The 20,466-nt window shown below is 38.6% G+C and overlaps 1 protein-coding gene across 1 annotated transcript in view; it reads left to right on the top strand.

The window, feature by feature from the left end:
* Positions 1–2,931: 2,931 nt before the first annotated feature.
* si:dkey-225n22.4 (collagen alpha-1(XXI) chain) overlaps positions 2,932–20,466 on the top strand; it is a 58,787-nt gene continuing 41,252 nt past the window's right edge. The window contains exons 1-14 of the mRNA XM_017703869.1: positions 2,932–3,010; positions 7,313–7,873; positions 10,046–10,211; positions 11,032–11,257; positions 14,232–14,405; positions 14,705–14,782; positions 15,978–15,989; positions 16,070–16,189; positions 16,422–16,466; positions 16,604–16,657; positions 16,766–16,819; positions 17,382–17,435; positions 17,912–17,965; positions 20,066–20,119. Coding sequence (XP_017559358.1) covers positions 2,932–3,010; positions 7,313–7,873; positions 10,046–10,211; positions 11,032–11,257; positions 14,232–14,405; positions 14,705–14,782; positions 15,978–15,989; positions 16,070–16,189; positions 16,422–16,466; positions 16,604–16,657; positions 16,766–16,819; positions 17,382–17,435; positions 17,912–17,965; positions 20,066–20,119 — 1,731 coding nt within the window. The remainder of the gene's footprint in view (positions 3,011–7,312; positions 7,874–10,045; positions 10,212–11,031; positions 11,258–14,231; positions 14,406–14,704; positions 14,783–15,977; positions 15,990–16,069; positions 16,190–16,421; positions 16,467–16,603; positions 16,658–16,765; positions 16,820–17,381; positions 17,436–17,911; positions 17,966–20,065; positions 20,120–20,466) is intronic.

The following is a 20,466-nucleotide window of genomic DNA, read 5'->3' as shown; positions in this document are numbered from 1 at the left end:
ACGTGTCATTAGCACCTGTAATGCTGTTCATTTTACGGTAAGACACCGTGTTGTGCAGGAATGATGGATATGTGAGACAACTTAAAGTATGAGCCCTCCCCACTCACGCTCCTTAATTTCTCTCCTCATCAAATGATGGCACCAAATCTAATTTCAAGGAATACATTTGCATGCAAAAGCTTGCCCCAGGTCAAATTGGATGTTTTGTTGATTTTCCAAGTGAAAATACATTTAGAGAGAACACACTTCTGCACATTTTAATGCACTGTTACTATGTGTTTGCTGAATTCAACATGTGCAAAATTCTGGCACAATAAATGTGTTTTTCCCCAATATGTTAAACACAAATAAACAGAATGTGTGCACTAAATTATCCAGAAAATATCACATTTAAGTCTGTGGGGATCATGTGCAGCTTATTTTCAGTTAGATAAGCAACGAAACAAAAAGGTTTTACAAGAATAGTTGTTTACAATGTGTGATTGTTGTGAGGTGGGTGGGTTGAAGACAGCAAAGAATTTGGATTTCTGAGGGGAAAAGAAGGTTTTTCTTCGGAAGTCAAAGAGCAGGAAGTCCCTCCAGACATGGGCCAGAAGACCTCTTTAGCATACTGCACTGGAAATATTCTGTGGTTAGTTGTTCGGTAGAGTTCCACTGGCTATTTAGCATTAGCTAAAGCATTCGAATTAGGCAGCATTATTAGCCATTTTGCTGGAGTATGTATGTGAGTTTTGTGGCTCAGCAGATTACATCCACACCTGATTTATTTGTACATATCTAATAATCATGTTACATATGTACATATGTAATAATCAAGCATCGATATATACAGAAATGCTAAACGCTATTGCTTGGTTGAAATTCTTTTTGTCATTGTTTATTGCAATATCATAATATAATGAATATAATACCAATACTTAACTAATTCATAGATAAAATTAACCATTTTAATGTTTCTATTATGAATATTTGTCTTCTATTCATACTTGATTAATATCATCAATAACAAATAAAAAACAGATCAATAATACATTCTACAATTTAGACGACCATGGGGGCTTTTTACCACAGGTAGGGTGTCCCCCATAGTGGGACAAGATGCCGCTTCTCAGTATTTTCTTTGTATTTTTTGTGCTATAAAAACAAAGCTGTCTGCTTGTCAACTTATTTCCCCTAATTGTGTATCTTAACCATCTTCCTCCTGCATGGTACATTCTTACTCATATACAGTTTAGCTTTACAGTAAATGGACATAGGTGCCCCCCAGCCCTCTAGTGCTCTGGCCAGGGATGATTCAGACTCTCACAAGTGCGTCAGTAAACAGAACATGCTCCTTGTCTATGGTTATAGTTGTAAAAGTGGAATAGAAGTACTTGTAGGACATGCCAGAGGTTTTGGTTGACCCAGCTGCAACAATTTGTTGTTACTTTGGCCGCTGCTCAGAAAGTAACTGAAATGTTCTATACTCCTGCACTGTCTTGCAATCTTAGCCCTAGATAACTGCAGAATTCTATCTAGAAAAACAGAAAATGTCTGTTTCATCTACAGAGACAAATGCTGCCCCGTGCTGCTTGAGTGAGGGTCTGTGCGCCGCTCTGTCCCCCTGAAAATCGGTGCCATGTGCCATGTTTATTTTCATGTTGTGCTTACCAGCTTTCTAACTGACATTGTTATTTTCCTTGGCTGCAGCCTGTGGTCTGCATGGCAGCACATAGACTTCACTGAAGCGGAGTGAAAAAACAAGACCACATGGCCTTATGGCAACCAAGAAAATGTCCCTCTTCCCAAGAGTTTTTTACAAGGCAGAATAAAAGGGAGGTTGTCACATCCAGCAAAGTGAAAGAGGTCTTTATTTGACCCAAGGGGCGTTAGCAATATTCGAACACATGTTATTTTATTTATATCATCCATATATATAAATTATTTGGGGTGAGTCTGGTTGCCTTGACGCACAAGAGTTGCTAAACAAAATGAAAAGATTGTGCCCATGCATTGCAAATGAGCAAACAACACCAGAACCGCGTCCAGAACGGTTGCAGAGGGGGACATTCTGGTGACTGTTAGGCTAATTGAATGATTTGTGAGATTTAAACAAGGCTTAACAAATATATTTTCCTGTTGGAATTAGTGTGAAAAATACTGACTTGACCTTTGCTTTCCTTGGTTTATAGTATCTCCAGTATTTTAGACATAGCTGTATGTGCTTCTATTTACTGCATATTACAGCCAGTGCATTTCCAGAGGAATTGCTTAGGGTGAGTCAAGCGAACAGTTTCTGAGTCAAGAGCTGAATCATCACATGTGTTATTAAACATAAAATCTCAGGGCTTCTCATGTCAATTCACTGGTTCTGGGTCATTTGAAGTCATTTTAGGCAGTGGTTCTAAAATCAGTCCTCAGGACCCCCAGATGGTCCACATTTTTGCTCTATCCCTATGCATTTGGAGTTAAATCCTAGCAAGAATGCGAACCACATATGGGAATATGGGAACGTTGGAATGATGCTTTTTGTACATACTGTATCTGCTGCTATATTAGGAAGAAAATGGAAGTAGCATCATCCTAAGCACTACAGCAAATATTACATTTATTTGGAGAAGGTTACAAATGCCCCCATGTAAGTCAGGTAATGCAGGCATTTTAGCACAGTAACCTCACATTGGCCTAAATATTTTGCTCTTCTAGAGTACAATAAATACATCATCAAATATCGGATTGAAATATCAGATATATTGAATCATCTGTCCAGTGCTCATAATTTGTTGAAGCAGTTATCTAACACTAACATGATTATGATGTTGTCATGCAGCCCTAGTGATTTTACACCATGTTTAAGAAGTAATATGGTGCATTTTCAGTAATACATGTTACTTTTTAATCCCCTTTTTGTAGGAACCTGAACACTAAACCTCATTTCAGGGAATCTTTAAGATGTTGATATTGAGGTCACTGACATCACTGTTGCTCCTCACCTTCACACAGTCAGTAGAGGAGGAGGATGTCCGAGCAGGTATGCATGCAGTCTTTGCTGACACATACAAAACATCTCAGCTGGGTCATTATCAGTAAACATGCACTTCTGTGTCCTTTAGACAAATAATAATGAATACAGCAAATTATTTTAGCCTAATTTCATTTTAAAACATTTTGCCCACTTTTCTAATGTTGAACAATGATGGTTATTGTCAAATATAAGACTGAAAGTATGACATTTTCCATTTTTAGTTTCCATTTAGTTAAATATTTACTACTTTGTGCATTTTTCTATTATAAATATTGTTTGATTTATGATTTATAAGAACATTTATTATTTTCAGTGTGTTTGTAACTTTACTGTGCATCAAATGAATAAATCTATTAATTTTGTTTAAAGACTTTTATGCTGAAAAACCTCAGCAGGCCATTGTATCTTTTCCTTTGTGAGAAATCAATTGTGTTGTGAAAGATGATGCATCCACATATGTGGGCCCAAAGACATAATATGGCCATCTGGTTACATAGTAATGTAATATTTCAGTCATCCTCTAATTTCACCATTTTAAAATATGTTTAAGTGTTGACCATTTGGCTAATTAGGTAACAATAGTTTAGGCCATGTTTGCTTTTGGTTACTTTTAGCCAAAAATGTCCACGTAATGCACTGTCCACCTTTTCATATATAGTACAGGGTGATTCAAAAAGTAGTGGTAAAAGTGTATTTTCAAAGTGCCATATTTTTACAATTGTGAGGCAACTAGGAATCACATACCAGTTGAAAGAGGGGGACATTTCCAACAGTCAGTTTCTGACTGTCACCGGAAAATGGCTCCCTTTAGTGTGAGAGTAGATGCAACCCCTGTTCTCCACTTCAATAGCAGTGAATCCGTCATAACTGTGCAACGTGATTTTCAACGTCAGTGAACCTCCAACAGCTCAGAGCATTCGCCATTGGTTCCACCACACTGGATGATCTCCGAAATCGCATTGAAAGAACTGTGAGTACAGTGACACCTTACATTCTCAATGGGATGAGTTTGACTATGGCATTGATGTTGTCCGTATAGCTGGAGGAGGTTCATATCGAGCACTTGTAAAATGACATAATAAACTTTTATGCTCACTTAAACCATTTACAATTTACTGCATTGTTCTGTAATGAAAAATCATTTAGAGCTTGTAGAAATCTTTTTGAATCACCCTGTATTTGCAAAACCTGGCAAAATTCTCCTGCATCATTCCATCAGCATTATGTGTATGAGTGGTCAGTGCCAGCTATGACTTCCAAATCAAGACATCAAGAAGTTATCCTGTGCGTTATGGCCCACAATAAAATATCCAGATCATTAGATGTTTATGTAATTATTTAATCTGTGGAAAATTCTTTTGTAATAACATTACAAAAGAAAGTGACTAACAACTTTTCAATAACAACTTCAACAACGCCATCAAACTTTGTCATCAGTGCAAAAGTGATGATTGACGGGGTTAACCAGTGTTCCTTGCTAACGTCCTGGCATTCTCTCAACTGCATTCTTCATCTAGCTAAAGCAGGAGAGATCTAGAAATAAATACATGACATCAGTCAATCATCACTCAATGTCAATTGTTAGTCATGAACAGTACTCAAAAATGGGCAAAACTACAGAATGCATCCTTCGCCTAACTGCCTGTCTATGCCAGACTGATGAGAGCGGACTTTGGTATGGAGAGATGGCAGAGGGGTTTTTCTGTTTATTCTCCCTGTCCAAAGATTTCTCGTTCATGGGTTCAGCTCGTCACCATTTTTCTCCTCCTGACGTCAGACAGCTAGACAGCAAAGATGCTATAAAAGCTTATAGTATTTAATGCAGAATGCTGTGATGTACAAATAGTTTAAACCCTGTGTTTAATTGAAAGTATTACAAAGACAGCATACATGTTAAAACAGAGAAATTTTATTGTTTTTGAAAAATATATGCCCAATTTGAAGTTGATGCCAGCAACACATTTCAAAAAAGCTCGGACTGGGACATGTTTACCACTGTGTTTCATCACCTCTTCTTCTAACAACACTCTGTAAAGTGTTTGGGAACTGAGACCGATTGCTGTAGTTTTGAGAGTGAAATATTTTCACATTCTTTTATGATATAGTACAACTCCAGACCGTCTCCCATTGAAATTGTGTGGTGCATTATGAAGCGCAAAATACAACAACGGCGACCCCGGACTGTTGAGCAGCTGAAGTTGTACATCAAGCAAGAATGGGAAAGAACTCCACCTACAAAGCTTCAACAATTAGTGTCCTCAGTTCCCAAACGCTGATTGAGTGTTGTTAAAAGGAAAGGTGATGTAACACAGTGGTAAACATGCCCCTGTCCCAACTGCTTTGTTTGTCAGACTACAGGACATTTTTCCACTTTGGCTCATGCCATCTTAAATGAGCTGAGGAGAGAAGTCTGCAGCATTTCTGGATCCAGTTTATATAAGTTTTTTTTGTGTGTAGTAGAGTTTTAATTTGCATTTGAGGTTGCTGTGATGAACTGTATTCACAGACAGTGGTTTTTGGAAGTGTTTCTGAGCCAATGCAGTGATTTCCACTACAGAATTGTGTCTGTTTTTAATGCAGTGCCACCTGAAGGCCTGAACATCACAGCCAGCCAATATTGCTTTGTGGCCTTGTCCCTTGCATACAGATTTGTCAAAAATGTCTGAATCTTCTAATGATATTATGCACAGTAGATGATGGAATCCCAGAGTTCTTTGATATTTTATGTTGAGAAACATTACTCTTGAATTGTTGCACTATTTGCCAACATAGTCTTTAACAGAGTCGTGAACCCCTTGCCATCTTTACCTCTGAAGGACTCAGCCTCTCTAATGCTCTTTCTTTACCCAATCATATTATTGACTTGTTGTCAGTTAACCACCAGGTGCTTTTATTACCATTACACAACTTTTGTTGCCCCGTTCTAACTTTATTGAAACATGTTCTTAGCATTCAATTCAAAAATGGGCATGTATTTTTCAAAAACAAAAAAAAATGTGATTTGCACATCGTTGCATTCTGTTTTTATTTACATTTTTCTCAGCATCCTATTTTTTTGAGGTTGTGTACATTATTAACTAATGAATTACAGATGGTAGCTGTATGCATGGACTGGTGGTATGTCACCAATATGGTGGCAGCAACAACTGTGATGTGAAATGAATTTTATCTACACAACAATGCTGTCTTGCTGATAAAAGTTTGTAAATTATTCCATGAGTTATGGTATTATAGTATAAAATGGGAACAAATTCCTTTTTATAGAATATCTAATTACATTTTAGATCATGGTGTCAGTAATAGATAATTGCCAATGCAGACATGCACTAAACTGGGTCTGGATGTCCTTCATCCACACTTTTATTTTGATAACTAAAATACTTCATTTACATTATCAATTTTTACATTCAGTTACATCATCCGCGATAATAAAATATAATATTAAAGTGTGAAAATGGATAAACTTGGGCAATTCTTTTTGTTTTCTTTGTATGGCAGTTTTCAAATAATGGCTGCATAATCTGTAGTTGAAGAGCTCATGATTTGCAGAAATTATATTTCTACTAAGGAAATCCCTCTGTAAAAATGTACATTTTACTCTAAAAAAGATTGCAGATACTTTTGATTACATATTTCAGAGATTTTCTAAGTGAAAATAAGTACACATCCTCTACAGGGAACACACTTCTGCACATTTTAATGCACAATTACTGTTTACCTGCTGAATTTAAAACAAAAAAATGTGCAAAACGTATGGCACATTTAGAATTTTATATTTCATTCTTACCAATATGACAACCTCAACAAAAAGTAGATATTGTGCCCTAAAATTAACAAAATCTTTAAAAAATGCATATTTAGGTTTGTTCCATGTGTTCACTTATTTGCACTTGGAAAATGAACAAAACATGAGATCTCATCAGAAGTTTTCAAACTTCTGCAACTGTTAATAATTACTAATCAAAATATTGATGGAAATCTTCCATTTTCCACATATCAAAAAGTCACAGTTTGGTGATAATTACTATAATTCTAGCAGTACTAGCTGAATGTGTAAACAGAACAATACCATGGAATTATTAATGGAAATATTCAGCATTGTAGCCTCTGCTGTACGAGATCAAAACAGTAGAACATATTTTATCATGTTTACCACTATGCATCTCAAAAGATACATGATCATGCATCTACTGTCCCTTAAACTTCACAGTTTAGGATGCTGAAGACATAAACTGGTCCTAGATCAGCCCACTTGCTCTGAATATTTTAACAGATCTGTGCCCTGTGTCTCTCCCTGATGCTCTGTAGGTTGCAGCACAGCTGTGAATGATCTTGTGTATATCATTGACGGTTCTTGGAGTGTGGGCTATGGAGACTTTGATAAGGCCAAAAACTGGCTGGTCAATGTCACCAGTGGCTTTGATGTGAGTGCGCTCTACTCTCAGGTGGCCGTGGTGCAGTACAGTGACACGCCTCGGCTGGAAATCCCGCTGGGCCTGCACCAGAGTGCTCAAGAACTCATTGAGGCAATCCAGGCCATCAGATACCTGGGTGGCAACACGCAGACAGGACGTGCCATCAAGTTTGCTGTCAACCACGTCTTTACATCTTCGCAACGTGGTGACACTGTTAAGAATCGCATTGCTGTGGTGGTGACGGATGGCAAGTCTCAGGATGATGTGGTGGATGCCAGTGAGGAGGCTCGAGCACAGGGAATCATCATGTTCGCAGTGGGAGTGGGCTCAGAAATCACCAACTCAGAGCTGATGGCCATCGCTAACAAACCCTCCAGTGACTACGTCTTGTACGCAGAGGACTACACCAACATCGACCGAATACGTGACTCCATGAAACAGAAGCTGTGTGAAGGTGAGACTCTGAGAAGAGAGCAACACAGTGAAAAAGCCTTAATGAGGCTTGTACAGAGGTGTCAGGGTGTGTTGAGGTTGTTGCGTAGCAGGCTGTCAAACTTGGTTCCTTCCAGGTCACAGCTCTGTAGATTTCAGTGTTCATCATTAACACATCTGATTCAATTACTCAGCTAATCTACAAGACCTTCATGAGTTTGCATACAGAGTGTTAAAACAGAGAAAATGCCAATTTCTGCAGAACTGTGGCTCAGAAGGAACCCAGTTTGATACCACATTTTAAGCACTGGTACTGGAGTAGCCCTGCTATGAAAATCTTTTGTTTTCTCTGCTTTAACACACATGATTTAATGTATAAGGTAATTAGCAGGTCATTTTCGAGTTGAAGAAAGTGCATCAGAGAAAAAGAAACTGCAGAGTGCAGGACTGGAGAACTCCAGGACCAGGGATTAGAGGAGCTATAGCAGAGAGCTGTTGAAAATTGAACATATGAATGGATTTACACTGACCAGTTACACTGAACAGTGACCAGTTTGAGGTTTTTCTAGCTTTGTACCTGCTGCACACATTGGCCATTTTATCAGGTACACCTACACTATTTTAAAGATGTTAAAGATGAATATTTATATTCTATGAGTGGATCAGACACAGCAGTGCTGCTGGAGTTTTTAAACAGTGCATCCACTCACTGTCCACTCTATTAGATGCTCCTTAATTTTTGGTTCATCTTGTAGATGTACAGTCAGAGACAGTAGCTCATCTGTTGCTGCACAGTTTGTGTTGGTCATCCTCTAGTCCTTCATCAGTGGTCACAGGATGCTGTTGGCTGGATATTTTTGATTGGTGATTTTTGATTTTGATTGGACTATTCTCAGTCCAGCAGTGACACTGAGGTGTCTAGCAGCACTGTTGTGCCTGATCCACTTGTACCAGCACAGCACACACAAACACACAACCACCATGTCAGTGTCACTGCACTGCTGAGAACTGTGGGGGTTCTGACCACTGAAGAACACAGTGAAAGGGGGCTAAACAAGGTATGCAGAGAAACAGATGGGCTACAGTCTGTAACTTTATAACTACAAGGTGCCCCTATTTTGTAAGTGGAGCTGATAAAATGAACAAAAAATGTAGATACAGGGTAGGTGTACCTCATGGAGTGCTTGATAAGGGAAAAGCATCTCCACAGAAAAGCATTTCCAAATAGAATCGGGTGCACTGGAGCACTGGTAAGAAGGGTATAAAGCCTCTCAGCTTTGGGTTGAGGAGCCATAAAACTGTTCTCTAGAATGATGGAGCTCCATCCAGTTTGGGCAGAGATGGTACTTGAGAGAGAAATTGTACTTGAGTTTTGTACTGAAGTGTTTTTGAAAGATTTATCCTTAAGCATTTCTGAAATTAAATACTTGTATTTCATGTCAATTACATTTTCAAGAGAGAGAATACTTTTTACTTATTACATTGTCACATAGACCTTCAAAGTACTAACTCCAATTTTCAACAGCCATGCAATTTTTCCTTTTTTTCTATTGCCTATTGTCTATTATGTCCTTTTAGGGCATTTAAATAATTAAAACACTAAAACATTGCATGTAAATCTGTTAACATCTAGTGGTTCTCCATGTTGGTTAGGTTAGAGACCTAAATATTGCCAAACTGGTGCACTGACACCGATCTTCTAGACAAACTCATCTGTATTTTAATTATTTTAATTATTGGGATATTAAATAAGATCAGTTATCAACTCAAGGCCCAAGTGTTTTATATACATGTGGCCTACAGGCATAAGTTTGATTTTGTACACAGATGTTTTTTTTCTTTTAGGGTACACTTGCTTAGTAAACCTGCTATCACAACAAACGTACACTGCTGAGACTGTTGGATGTGTTACAGTTCTTGGTGGACAGTCATATGTGTCTAACAGACCTATCAGAAAGATAAAATTCAGAAGTATTTTTAAAACTGTTTTCATGCATTTAGAATTTTAGTGATTTTCCTAGATATTTGGTTTCAGGGTGACGATTAAATGTAGAGTTTGATGTGATGGAATGATTGTCAGGTATTAAGAGGTCACGCAGAAGAAGACAGTCATGACGTTTCCTGGTTTGTATGATACACTGTGTGATGGTGTTATGTTGTAGGCTTCCATAACACTTCCTCTACTCTCCTTCAGAGTCTGTTTGTCCCACACGTATTCCTGTGGCCTCTCGGGATGAGAAGGGCTTTGAGCTGATACTGGGGATGAAGATCCATGAAAAGGCCAAGAAGATCCAGGGCTCTCTGGGCTCTGAGACAGCCTACCTCTTGAACAAAGGGATGGACATCACTGAGAAGACAAGGTAAGATGAAAGATTTTTTGAAAAATCCACCTTCTGAATTCCCAGAGTGTGCTGAAGTCCCAAAGGGAGATGGCTGGCACATGCCTGCTCAAAAACAATACTGGCCACAGAGTGTCTCGAAGTGGTTGGTGGTGTAACCAAACAGATCAAATCTGATGCCTGACTGACTGATGAGCAATACAGACAGAGATCCTTCTGTCCTTCCCTCACAACGAGAATAGGGTAAATCATGCTTCAGCAACCTTTGGTCTTGGTGGCACATCTGTGACTTGAGCCCAAGTTCTAGCAGTAGAAGTGCACTTAGTGATTGCTTAACTGAGTGCACACGTTTTTTGACAGTCCCACTTAAGTCTAGTGTTTGACAACTGCATATTTATTTATAGCAGTCAGTAGTTTGTTAATACCTGACATGATTAGATATCATATTTATAAATGAAAGCATGGTCAATTATGCCTTCACTTGCTCCAAGCAACAGCATACAAGCCCTTGATCAAGGTATGAAGGTCACTCTGTATGTTTATGATGCTGTCATATGCTGTCATGAGTTGCCATAACAAATAGTGTTCACTAATATAACAATGTCATTTTACCATTTTCAACGTTTTCTAGTTAGCCGTCATGGCATCACATATTATGGCATCTCTGATAGGTAATGGTAAATTCACACTGGTATATTACTGGATATAATGTGTCATGACATCCCATGACAGCATATGGCATATGCCATGACATGTTTATGGTATGGTAATGTCAATGTTATATAACAGAGTTCAGGTAAAGTTTTACCAAATGTACTGGGATTTCCACATTGCTTTCAAGGGATATCTTCCCAGAGGGTCTTCCCCCTTCCTATGTGTTTGTGGCCACTGTGCGGCTGAAGGGGGCTGCGAGCAGGGAGAAGTTTCACCTCTGGAGAGTGCTTTCTAAAGATAAACAAGTGCAAGTGGCTGTGGTGCTACATGGACAGGAGGAGTCTGTCACTTTCGCTACCACTACCGCAGAAGATGGGGAACAAAGAATCACTTTTAATGCTCAAGACATTCAGGTTTGTTTTTTTATGTAGTACCATTGTGTCTCTAGTATGAGGTGAGATTAAAAAATTTGACAGTTTATTTTTAAAAGACAAGACACACCACAACTAGGTACCATTATTGTGCCCCCCCCTCAGTGTACACTCCCTTGTGCAAGCGAATAATTAGGTAGCTGACATCAAGTAGCTAACTAAGGTAAGCTCAACAGCTTAGTAGGCCTAGCCATAGGATTTGTTTACACCTTGCTTTTTTCTGTTTGTGGTGATTAGATCATGTTAAGACCACATTGAGAGGTGGTCAAAGATGAACCTGTGCTACTTTATTGTATACAGTTACATAAGCAAAAACGCATCTGCTGAGTCCTGGCTAGCAGGTGAGAAGATAATCAATAAAACGAAAGTGGAAGATACGCAAAGCTAAAGTTACTCTCAAACCAAGAGCCTTCTTGCAAGCCGAGCCAATAGAAGTGCCCAAGCCAAGCATATTGACTAGTCATAGTCAGTAAGGTCAATAAAAAATCAAGAGGAATAAAATGGAAATGTATTTTTACAGTGTAATTTAAATTCAACTGGCCACACTGAGGACGAATTTTATTGAAAAGTGTAAATGGAATCTGGCCAAAAAATATCCAGATATGATCCAGACACAAATATATGTTAATACAAGATATAAACAGCTCATAAAAAGCTAGTCAGTTATTTTAGCTAAATCATATTTTTAGCTAAACCGCAATTCAATGGTTGTGTGCAACTTACAGACATTTCTTTTCAGTGGTGGTGATAGGAACCAGGGTCCACAATGTCTTAAATACATCCATTTTAATTTTTTATCCCACCACTGAACCTACACGTGTCTTTGGAGTGTTACATGTTGTGTTGATCATGGTAAAATGGTACTAAGTCTTTTTTTAAAGTGTTTAATTTGGGCAATATGTTCTTTTGCAGACTAGGACAAAGCCCTGCATGTACCTCTCCACCATGAAAGGATTTTTTTAAAAATACGTTTTGCACCAAAAGTTTATCTCATAACTGTTGTAAAATAATGTATCAGACATCACTGTGATCTGTTCTGACTCTCTAGAACACAACATTTCATATCAGGCCACTCTGAATGACTTTGTTTACATCCTAACATTTGAATTATGCAGGGTATGTTGAGGATGTGTGTGAGCCACATTTCTCTCTCTCTCTCTCTCTCTCTCTCTCTCTCTCTCTCTCTCTCCCCCCCTCTCTGTTGCACTGACAGCACAGCCAAGAGAACCTAGTTGTGACAGCAACACACTAGAGAATTGTCACAGATGGCCAATCCATCCTTAAATTGATCTATATATTGATCTATATATCCATGCATCAATGTCACCTAAATATTCCCATTTATGTCAATATGTTTTTAACAGTTTACCTTAACCATTACCCAAATTTATTCCTTTAGATGCTCTTCCATATTTCCAAGCACTTTTGTCATGTTCTCAGAGCAGCAATTCTTCTGGATGTGCAATTAATGCCAATAGTACAGCCAAAAGCAATTGAAAAGCAGATTTTCCACTTGCCTTCCCTTCTTCACAGCGTTCAAGAGCAAAAGCTTGTTTTGGAAAAGGCAGGAATTCAGCCAGTTTCCCTTGTGGCACTGCAGGCCTTTCATAAGTGGCATCCTAGCTATGTATTTGAGGAACAAGATGTGATCAAATCCCACTTTTTGTCTTAGAAGTGCAGTATTTTAGACAGAGATGACAGTGTGTCTGTGGAGTTCAGTTGCATTCATTTTAATACTAAAACAAATAAATGTTAATTTATTTACAAATAATGCCCCATTTAGAGTTATAAGTTCATTTTAAGCATGACATCCATCAAATATCTACTGAATGCACAAAAACCTTCTATATCAGAATTACAATTAGCCCGTATCTGATAACTTGTTTACAGTTTTCTAAATAAATACAGACTTTTTTTTACTGTGCTGAAGAGAAATGAACTGCCCACAGACTTTCCTAATTATTATAGCTGATGAAGAAATATACTTATTTAAAGCTGAGTGACTGCATTCTGTGAACTCTCCTTCAACTGGTTAAGTTTTATTGTTGTAGAGGTGGTTGATTTTTCTTATTTGCCAATGATCATCAGTATATCATCAGTGCTGATTTATGTCTAGTTTATGCTTGAAGAGCTGAGGGTGTAATTACTCTGTATTATTCATGACGTTTTTCAAACCTCTCAGCGAAAGAGTACTCCTCTAGGGTTTTTTCTTCATTGCCCTTAAGCCACTTTATTATTCACCCCTAGAAACCACCATTTTCTGATGTACCATCTTAGCTCTTCATGAAGGGCCAATTTCGGACTGCAAGAGTGGGTTGCCTAGGTACAATTTGGTTAGTGGACCACTGTCAATCTTTGTCAGTGGCACTGTTGCCCTTAGAATGGTCCACCACCCAAATAATACCTGGTTATCAGTGCGTCTTGTGGTCAGAAACTGACCAGTGATGACTGAGATACAGAGTGGCTGACAAAATCTGCAGCAACAGATGAGTTACAGTTTGTAGTTGTATACCTAAACAGTGGACCTCTATGATGGAGCTAGTGAGTAGAAGTAAAGTAGATGGTAATTGTAAGCCTGACCACATCTGCATTCTTAACTTAAACTGTAACTTCAACTACAAACCTCAAATCAGCTCCTTAAAAATAAAGTTGCCAAGTAGGTTCTTCAGAGTGATGACACAGAACTTTCTAGGATTCTTCTTTAAAGAACCATTTTTGTAAATAAGATATGTGAGTGTAAAGAACATATTTAAAGTTTAAAGAGCATCCACATGATGCAAAAGTTCTTTACTTATTACAGTTTTTTCCCCAGAAGCATACATACAAACCAAAACACGTTTGCAACCTTTTTTTTAAGATTACAAGCCATCCTTGATAGACCATACTGTAAAGGTCACTCTCTTAGGCTGATTCATTGCCATACTATGAAGCTTTAATCTGTTCTCTAATACCACAGAAGCTTTTTGATGAAAGCTGGCACCAGCTGAAGATCCTGGTTCGGCCAAGTCGTGCCATCTTTTATGTGGATGACAAGGAGATCCAAGGAATAAATCTGGAGCCAGTTGTGCCCATTTACATCAATGGCAAGACACAGATATCCAAACGTTACAGTTCTGAGGCCACAGTTCCTGTGAGTAGCAAGAACCAGAGCATGCAGTCTGACTATTCCAGAAATGGCTTTACGGTATGATTGCCCAGCATTGCCTGGAGCCTATGTAAATATACAGTATGGAAGGCCACAAAAACTTTGAACAGCTGTATATATAAAACAATGCAGAGTTTATAGTTTTACTCTGCCCTGCAGGAAGTGAATTAACAACAACTGCTAGAGGTTCATTGTACACACATTTGCAGAGAACCAGTCTATACACTGCTTTTTGTGTAAAGCATGCTAATGTTGTAATAACTGCCCTGTATGTATTTTCATAGATCGAAATCCAGAAACTAAGGCTCTATTGTGACCCACTGCAAAGTGAGAGAGAGACTGCGTGTGAAATCTATTCTGTGGTAAGACTGCATGTACTTCCATGAACTTGCTTTGATTTATTCACTTAACTCTACAAGCTGATTGGCCACTTCATTGAGTACAGCTCCTTGCATCTACACTTTGCATTGTATCAGCTCCACTTACCCTATTGGTGCACTTTGTAGTTCTGCATTTACAGAGTGAAGTTCTGTTTCTGTGCATACTTTGTTAGCGTACTTTTATCTTTGTCAGTGGACAGGATCACCACAGGACCACCACAGAGCAGGTATTATTTGAGTGGTGGATCGTTCTCAGCACTGCAGAGACACTGATGTTGTGGTGGTGTGTTAGTGTGTGTTGTGTTGGTCTGTGCGAATCAGACACAGCAGTGCTGCTGGTGTTTAAACATCTCAGGGTCACTGCTGGACTGAGAATAGTCCACCAACCAAAAATATCCAGCCAACAGCATCCTGTGGGCAGAATCTTGTGGCCACTGATGAAAAACTAGGATGACCAACACAAACTGTGCAGCAAAAGTTGAGATACTGTCTCTGGCTTTATGTCTACAAGGTGGTCCAGCAAGGTAAGTTTGTCTAAAAGAGTGAACAGTAGGTGGGCTCCAGTATAGCTCCAGGTAAAGGCTATATTATGATTAATATCTCCTCTATTAATGAAATAAAATGTTTTCCGTTATACATCAGCTATAATACCTTTCAAAAACTAGTTAAATCCAAAATAGTTAAAAATGGATATACAGAATTTTTTAATTAGACTATATATAGATGTGAAGCACCTTGTGGACCTGGCTTGTAATGTACTCATACACTTACTCACTGATGTTCAGCTGGTGGAAAACAAGAGGTTGCTATTCACACTCAAATAGGTTTTGGCACTGTTGGCACAGCTTTGTAACAGCAGTGCTTCACATTAGTGACACTGTGTGTCTTTGGCTTTTCAGCTATTTTGATGTCAATTGTAAAAACATGGCAGAAAAATCTAATTTTATACAAAGCATCATTTATTGGGATACATTTTCATCAAATTAAAATCATAATAAAACATCTCTTCAACTGACAAATAAAATGTGGTATCAATTAAAAAATTTAGAATCATTACATAAGGTGAAAATGGTGACTTCTGCGGTCAAGTAGAACACATCCTACAAGTACACAATTCCTCCACTGTCCATGTTATATGTCTAACCTTTGGTCTCCCTTTCTTCTTTTGCTTGTACAGGATGATGAAAGGGTAAGTGATGTTTTTGGTGTTATTTCCTCATGTTTATAGTTTGTCCTGTGCATGGCTTCAGTGTGTGTTTCTCTACTTAGTGTCCCCTGGACCGGACACCACCTCAAGACACAACAGGAGAGGAGGAGGAGTGCGACTGTGCTGGGGGGGTACCTGGACCACCTGGACCACATGGACCACTAGGGCCACCAGGCACAAAGGTCAATTTTCTCCATCTGAAATTTCAGCTCTCATTCACACACCGTAAACATAATGTAATATGTTTAATAATGTAGTCAACAAACTGGAAATGTTCATTTTAATTGCATTTTATGAGGAGTTAACAAGGTCCGTAAATGTTGACTTTGCTGTATTTGATGGGATGAAAATATTTTGCATAATGAATTATTTATATTATTAGTTTTTTGACTTTTGGTAATAATCACTCTGCAGGGAGAGAAAGGAGAGAATGGACTTCCAGGTCCTGATGGTAAGCCTGTGAGTACTCTCCAATGCTTCTGTTCACTCGCTTTGGAATGACAAGTTACCACTGTTATCACAAAAATCCGTTGTGCTGGATCTACAGTAATAGTCATGCGAGTATGATTGTATTCTGAAAATGTTATTTTTTTAAGGGCTTAAAAGGTGAGCAAGGGATCTCTGGAGAGCCAGGTCAACCAGGGAAGAAGGTGAGATTTCTATGCTATCACATTTGAAGTCTTCTTTTTGGTTAAAGGTATGTGAAAGTGTACGCTTTGTGCTAAACTATTATGTTCTTCACTCCCCTGACCCCACAGGGAGAAGCTGGTTTGCTTGGGCCCAAAGGCGAGATAGGTGTAAGGGGCTACAAAGTAGGTTGAACCAAAATTATCTAAATGAAACATCTAATTTAATAAAGCAGAACATTTTTGGAACTAATAGTGATTTTTATGTAGCCTGGTTCACACTAGCTAAAACTAACTGGGAAGGGCAGAATCAGTATTATATTAGAATACTGCAGTTATTTAATGATTGCTGTTCCCTCATTTCTTTGGAGATATTCACTTAAAGTAAGGGTCAGTGCACCTTGTAACAGTCTTGTTTCCAGTTTATGCCTCATTATGAGTTAAATGTCTCTGGGGTTATATTCACAAAAACCTTTCAAGGAAAAATGACTTACAAAGGATAATAACATATTTCTTCTTAACTCTGTTATAAGATGAAGGACACTATGGCCTCACTGTTTGTATAGATACTATGACTTGATGTTGAGCTGCTGTGTGACGTTATTGCATGAAGAATTGCTCTTGACTGTATAACTGTTCTTAAGAGAAATAGAAAGAAATTAAGAAGATTCTCAAGAAGTTTTGTAGAATAATCGTATATATTAACTTTTCTTGCAACATGTTTACTAAACTGGTTCTGTATCTGCAGGGTGAGAAGGGACAGCCAGGTTTAACTGGGAGACCAGGCCTACCAGGCCTGAAGGTAAGATCTGAGCCTTTCTAGGTGTAACCCATGGAACCTACAGCAGTACCCCCCTGTGTTAGCACCAAGTGACTCTCTTTATGAGTTCTGCCCTGGTATTTGACTGGTGGTTTAAAACAGATGGTGGTGGGTCCTGTGGAAAGAGGGCAGGAGAATAGAGTTAGGCCTGCCCTTTCCAAAACATACGGCGAGGAAGCAGATGGATTTGTTTTTATATGTAACACATTGCTAAAGAGCGGGCAAGTAGGGCAATGCGTAAATAGCCGCCAGTCAAAAATACTTTGGCTCATCTCATGTGTGAGTTTAAGGCTACTCTGTATTCTAGCCAAGATCTCTATAGTGGCACAAAAGCCGGAAGGCCCTCAAAAGAGCTGCGGATTAACATGAAATACTTTTGCAAAAGATTGGGCTTTTCTCTCCTCTTCAAATAAACATCCACACGATGCCATGCTAAAAAATCCATGTCTTTTCAACAGCAGCCTCAAGGTGGGAAAGGTGAACAAGGACCCCCTGGAGAGCCTGGCCCAAAGGTAATGTTCAAATGCTTGACTGTTGTTCACATACAGTGCAGATTTTGAATTGTTCTTGTTCTGCAGCAGCCACATGACACAAATACACAATGCCTTCTTTAATTGCGCTGAATAGATTTGCTATGTTCTAAAGGAGAAAAAGAACAACAATATGCCGTGGAGATGCAAAACAAAATGTTTGAAACATGAAAGCTCGCCATGTTTTATAATTTGGAAAGCTATCTATTATTTTGCAAGACTCCTTGATGATGTTGCAATCACATAAAGGATTGAGAGCACTGGTTTAAAGTCAGTTTGGTTACAGTTACAGTAAGGGTGGACTGTAAGGTTCCTAGCATAATCTGTCAAGTGCTTCATCTATCTAGTTTAATTAATTTACTTATGGGAGATGTGGTGTGTTTTACTGTTTTATTGGGTGACTCTTGAATACAAGCATCAGCCATTGCAATCACTATAATGCCTGACTGAGTGTCTTTACATGCACTTAATGATCCGATAACTGCAGGAAATCAGATGTCTGATCATCGGATTTACATGCACTTGCATAATCAGATAATGAGAAAACTCTGGGTCTACATGAGTCAGGCAGTAAGCAGATTTCTGCTTTGCAACTGGCTAATAAACTCACAGAAGAAGAGGTGATGTAAATGTAACGTAAAACTCAAACTTCATGTTGCAGCTTTTTTTTAAACTCTGTGGAAATTTACCTGAAAACATGAGCGCACATCATCTAGAAGATGAATGAAGTTTAAATCCTTCATTTCATCAAGCATGTAGCTGGTCTTACCGTTGCTCCAAAAGTGTTGTGCTCTCGCAGCAAAGCTGCTTGCTCATTTCCGGTACCTTGGTCTGTTTTCGCACATGGGCAGACGGAGAATTCCAAATGAAATCCAAGTAAGAGTTTACGTGCATTGAAAAATCTGATTACTGAGCTAAAATCTATCTCTTTTTATTGAATTTCTATAGCTTACTCCAAACTAACAAATCAGAATATGCTGTTTACATGACCATGGGAATAATCAGATCAAGTCAAGTAAACGTTTATTTATATAGCACTTTTAACAACAGGTGTTGTCACAAAGCAGCTATACAGAAAAATCCAGGTCCAAGCCTCCATTAGCATCGCAAATGGTGACAGTGGCCAAGAGCTGGAGGAAGCAAAAAACTAAATCAGCAAATAAATAACTGCAGATAACTGCAGAAATCCAATTATGATTGGATCATTGAGTGCATGTAAACACACTCACTGAGATTGAATATGATACTGGGGAAAAGTTAGAGATCACTCTTTATTTATTTAACTTTGAGTCAAAATGGCCATTAAGTACATGTTATTAAGCATCAGAAAAAACAAAAAGCATATTTAACAGAACACCTTCAAAGTTCAGTCTTTTCTTCCTGCATTTTCTGCTTCTTATGATCCAAGTCATCTCAAACACATTCAATGGTGTTGAGGTCTGGATGATTTGCAGGTTTTGTTCTTTTTTTTATCTATTACTTTTATCAGTAACAGCTTCTTGACAACTCCACATCCTTTCAGACCCATCTGTGAATAATTTTTTGAACTCCAATTTTGGAAGCTCCTGTTTTTTTTGCTTATTCATGAAATATGAGTAGCAGGTGGTCTCTGACTTCTGCACATTACTGTAAATCACTGAATACATAGTTGTTCTGAACCAACTACATCTTCTATACAGTCTGCGCATGGCTGGTGCCAAATAGTGCCAGCTAAAGCAAACCCGACACACTTGGAAATCATTTGTCATTTCATGTGAAGTTCACTCACGCATTACATTGGCTTGAGTTCTAATCACACTGGATCTGTAACATAAGCAAGTCCCTAACAATGTGTATTTTCATGCCTTTGATACATGACAAAGGGGCTAATTTGACTTGGACTCAGGTCTATGTCAGAGAATGCTATATTGGGGAATTTCTTTCCCATCCTACTCCCCTTCCTCCTGGCTCTCTTTGTGCGCTAAGGGGCTGGAGACTAATAGGTGTAATTGTGGCTCTTTTGGCTCATTTAAGAGCAAGATTTTTTTTCTTGCACTGCCATATCCCACTTTGTCCTCTTAAAGTCTTGTGTTTCCCACACAGGGGGATCCAGGGCTTCCTGGCATCATAGGACCAGCAGGCCCAGTGGGACCACAGGTTAGTCCATTTTTAAACGACTGTTAAATGAGGTGCCTAAAGGTGTGTTGGTGGAATATGTGTGAATGTTGTCAGTGTGATCCATGTGAATGATGATGACAGGTCAGATTAGTGGCTTTGTATTCCACATGAAGCTGCTTTGCACTCTGGGGATCAGTAATTTCACAGTCATTAACGTCAAGCAAAGCTTGTCGCATTTCAGTTCACATCTCGGGATCTCACAGAGTGTAAAAACATGGACTTTTAATAATAAATATGCCTCAAAGGTTCTTTGGAGCAAGGATGTAGGAGAACCACTGAGACATGTGTGAGTGAAGAAGCTTTTCAAAGTTTCATAGCGTACTTCA

This window comes from Pygocentrus nattereri, chromosome 3 (genome assembly GCF_015220715.1).
Source record: "Pygocentrus nattereri isolate fPygNat1 chromosome 3, fPygNat1.pri, whole genome shotgun sequence".
NCBI lineage: Eukaryota > Metazoa > Chordata > Actinopteri > Characiformes > Serrasalmidae > Pygocentrus > Pygocentrus nattereri.
Note: the sequence above shows the minus strand (reverse complement) of the source record. Positions and strands in the feature narration are given on the sequence as shown.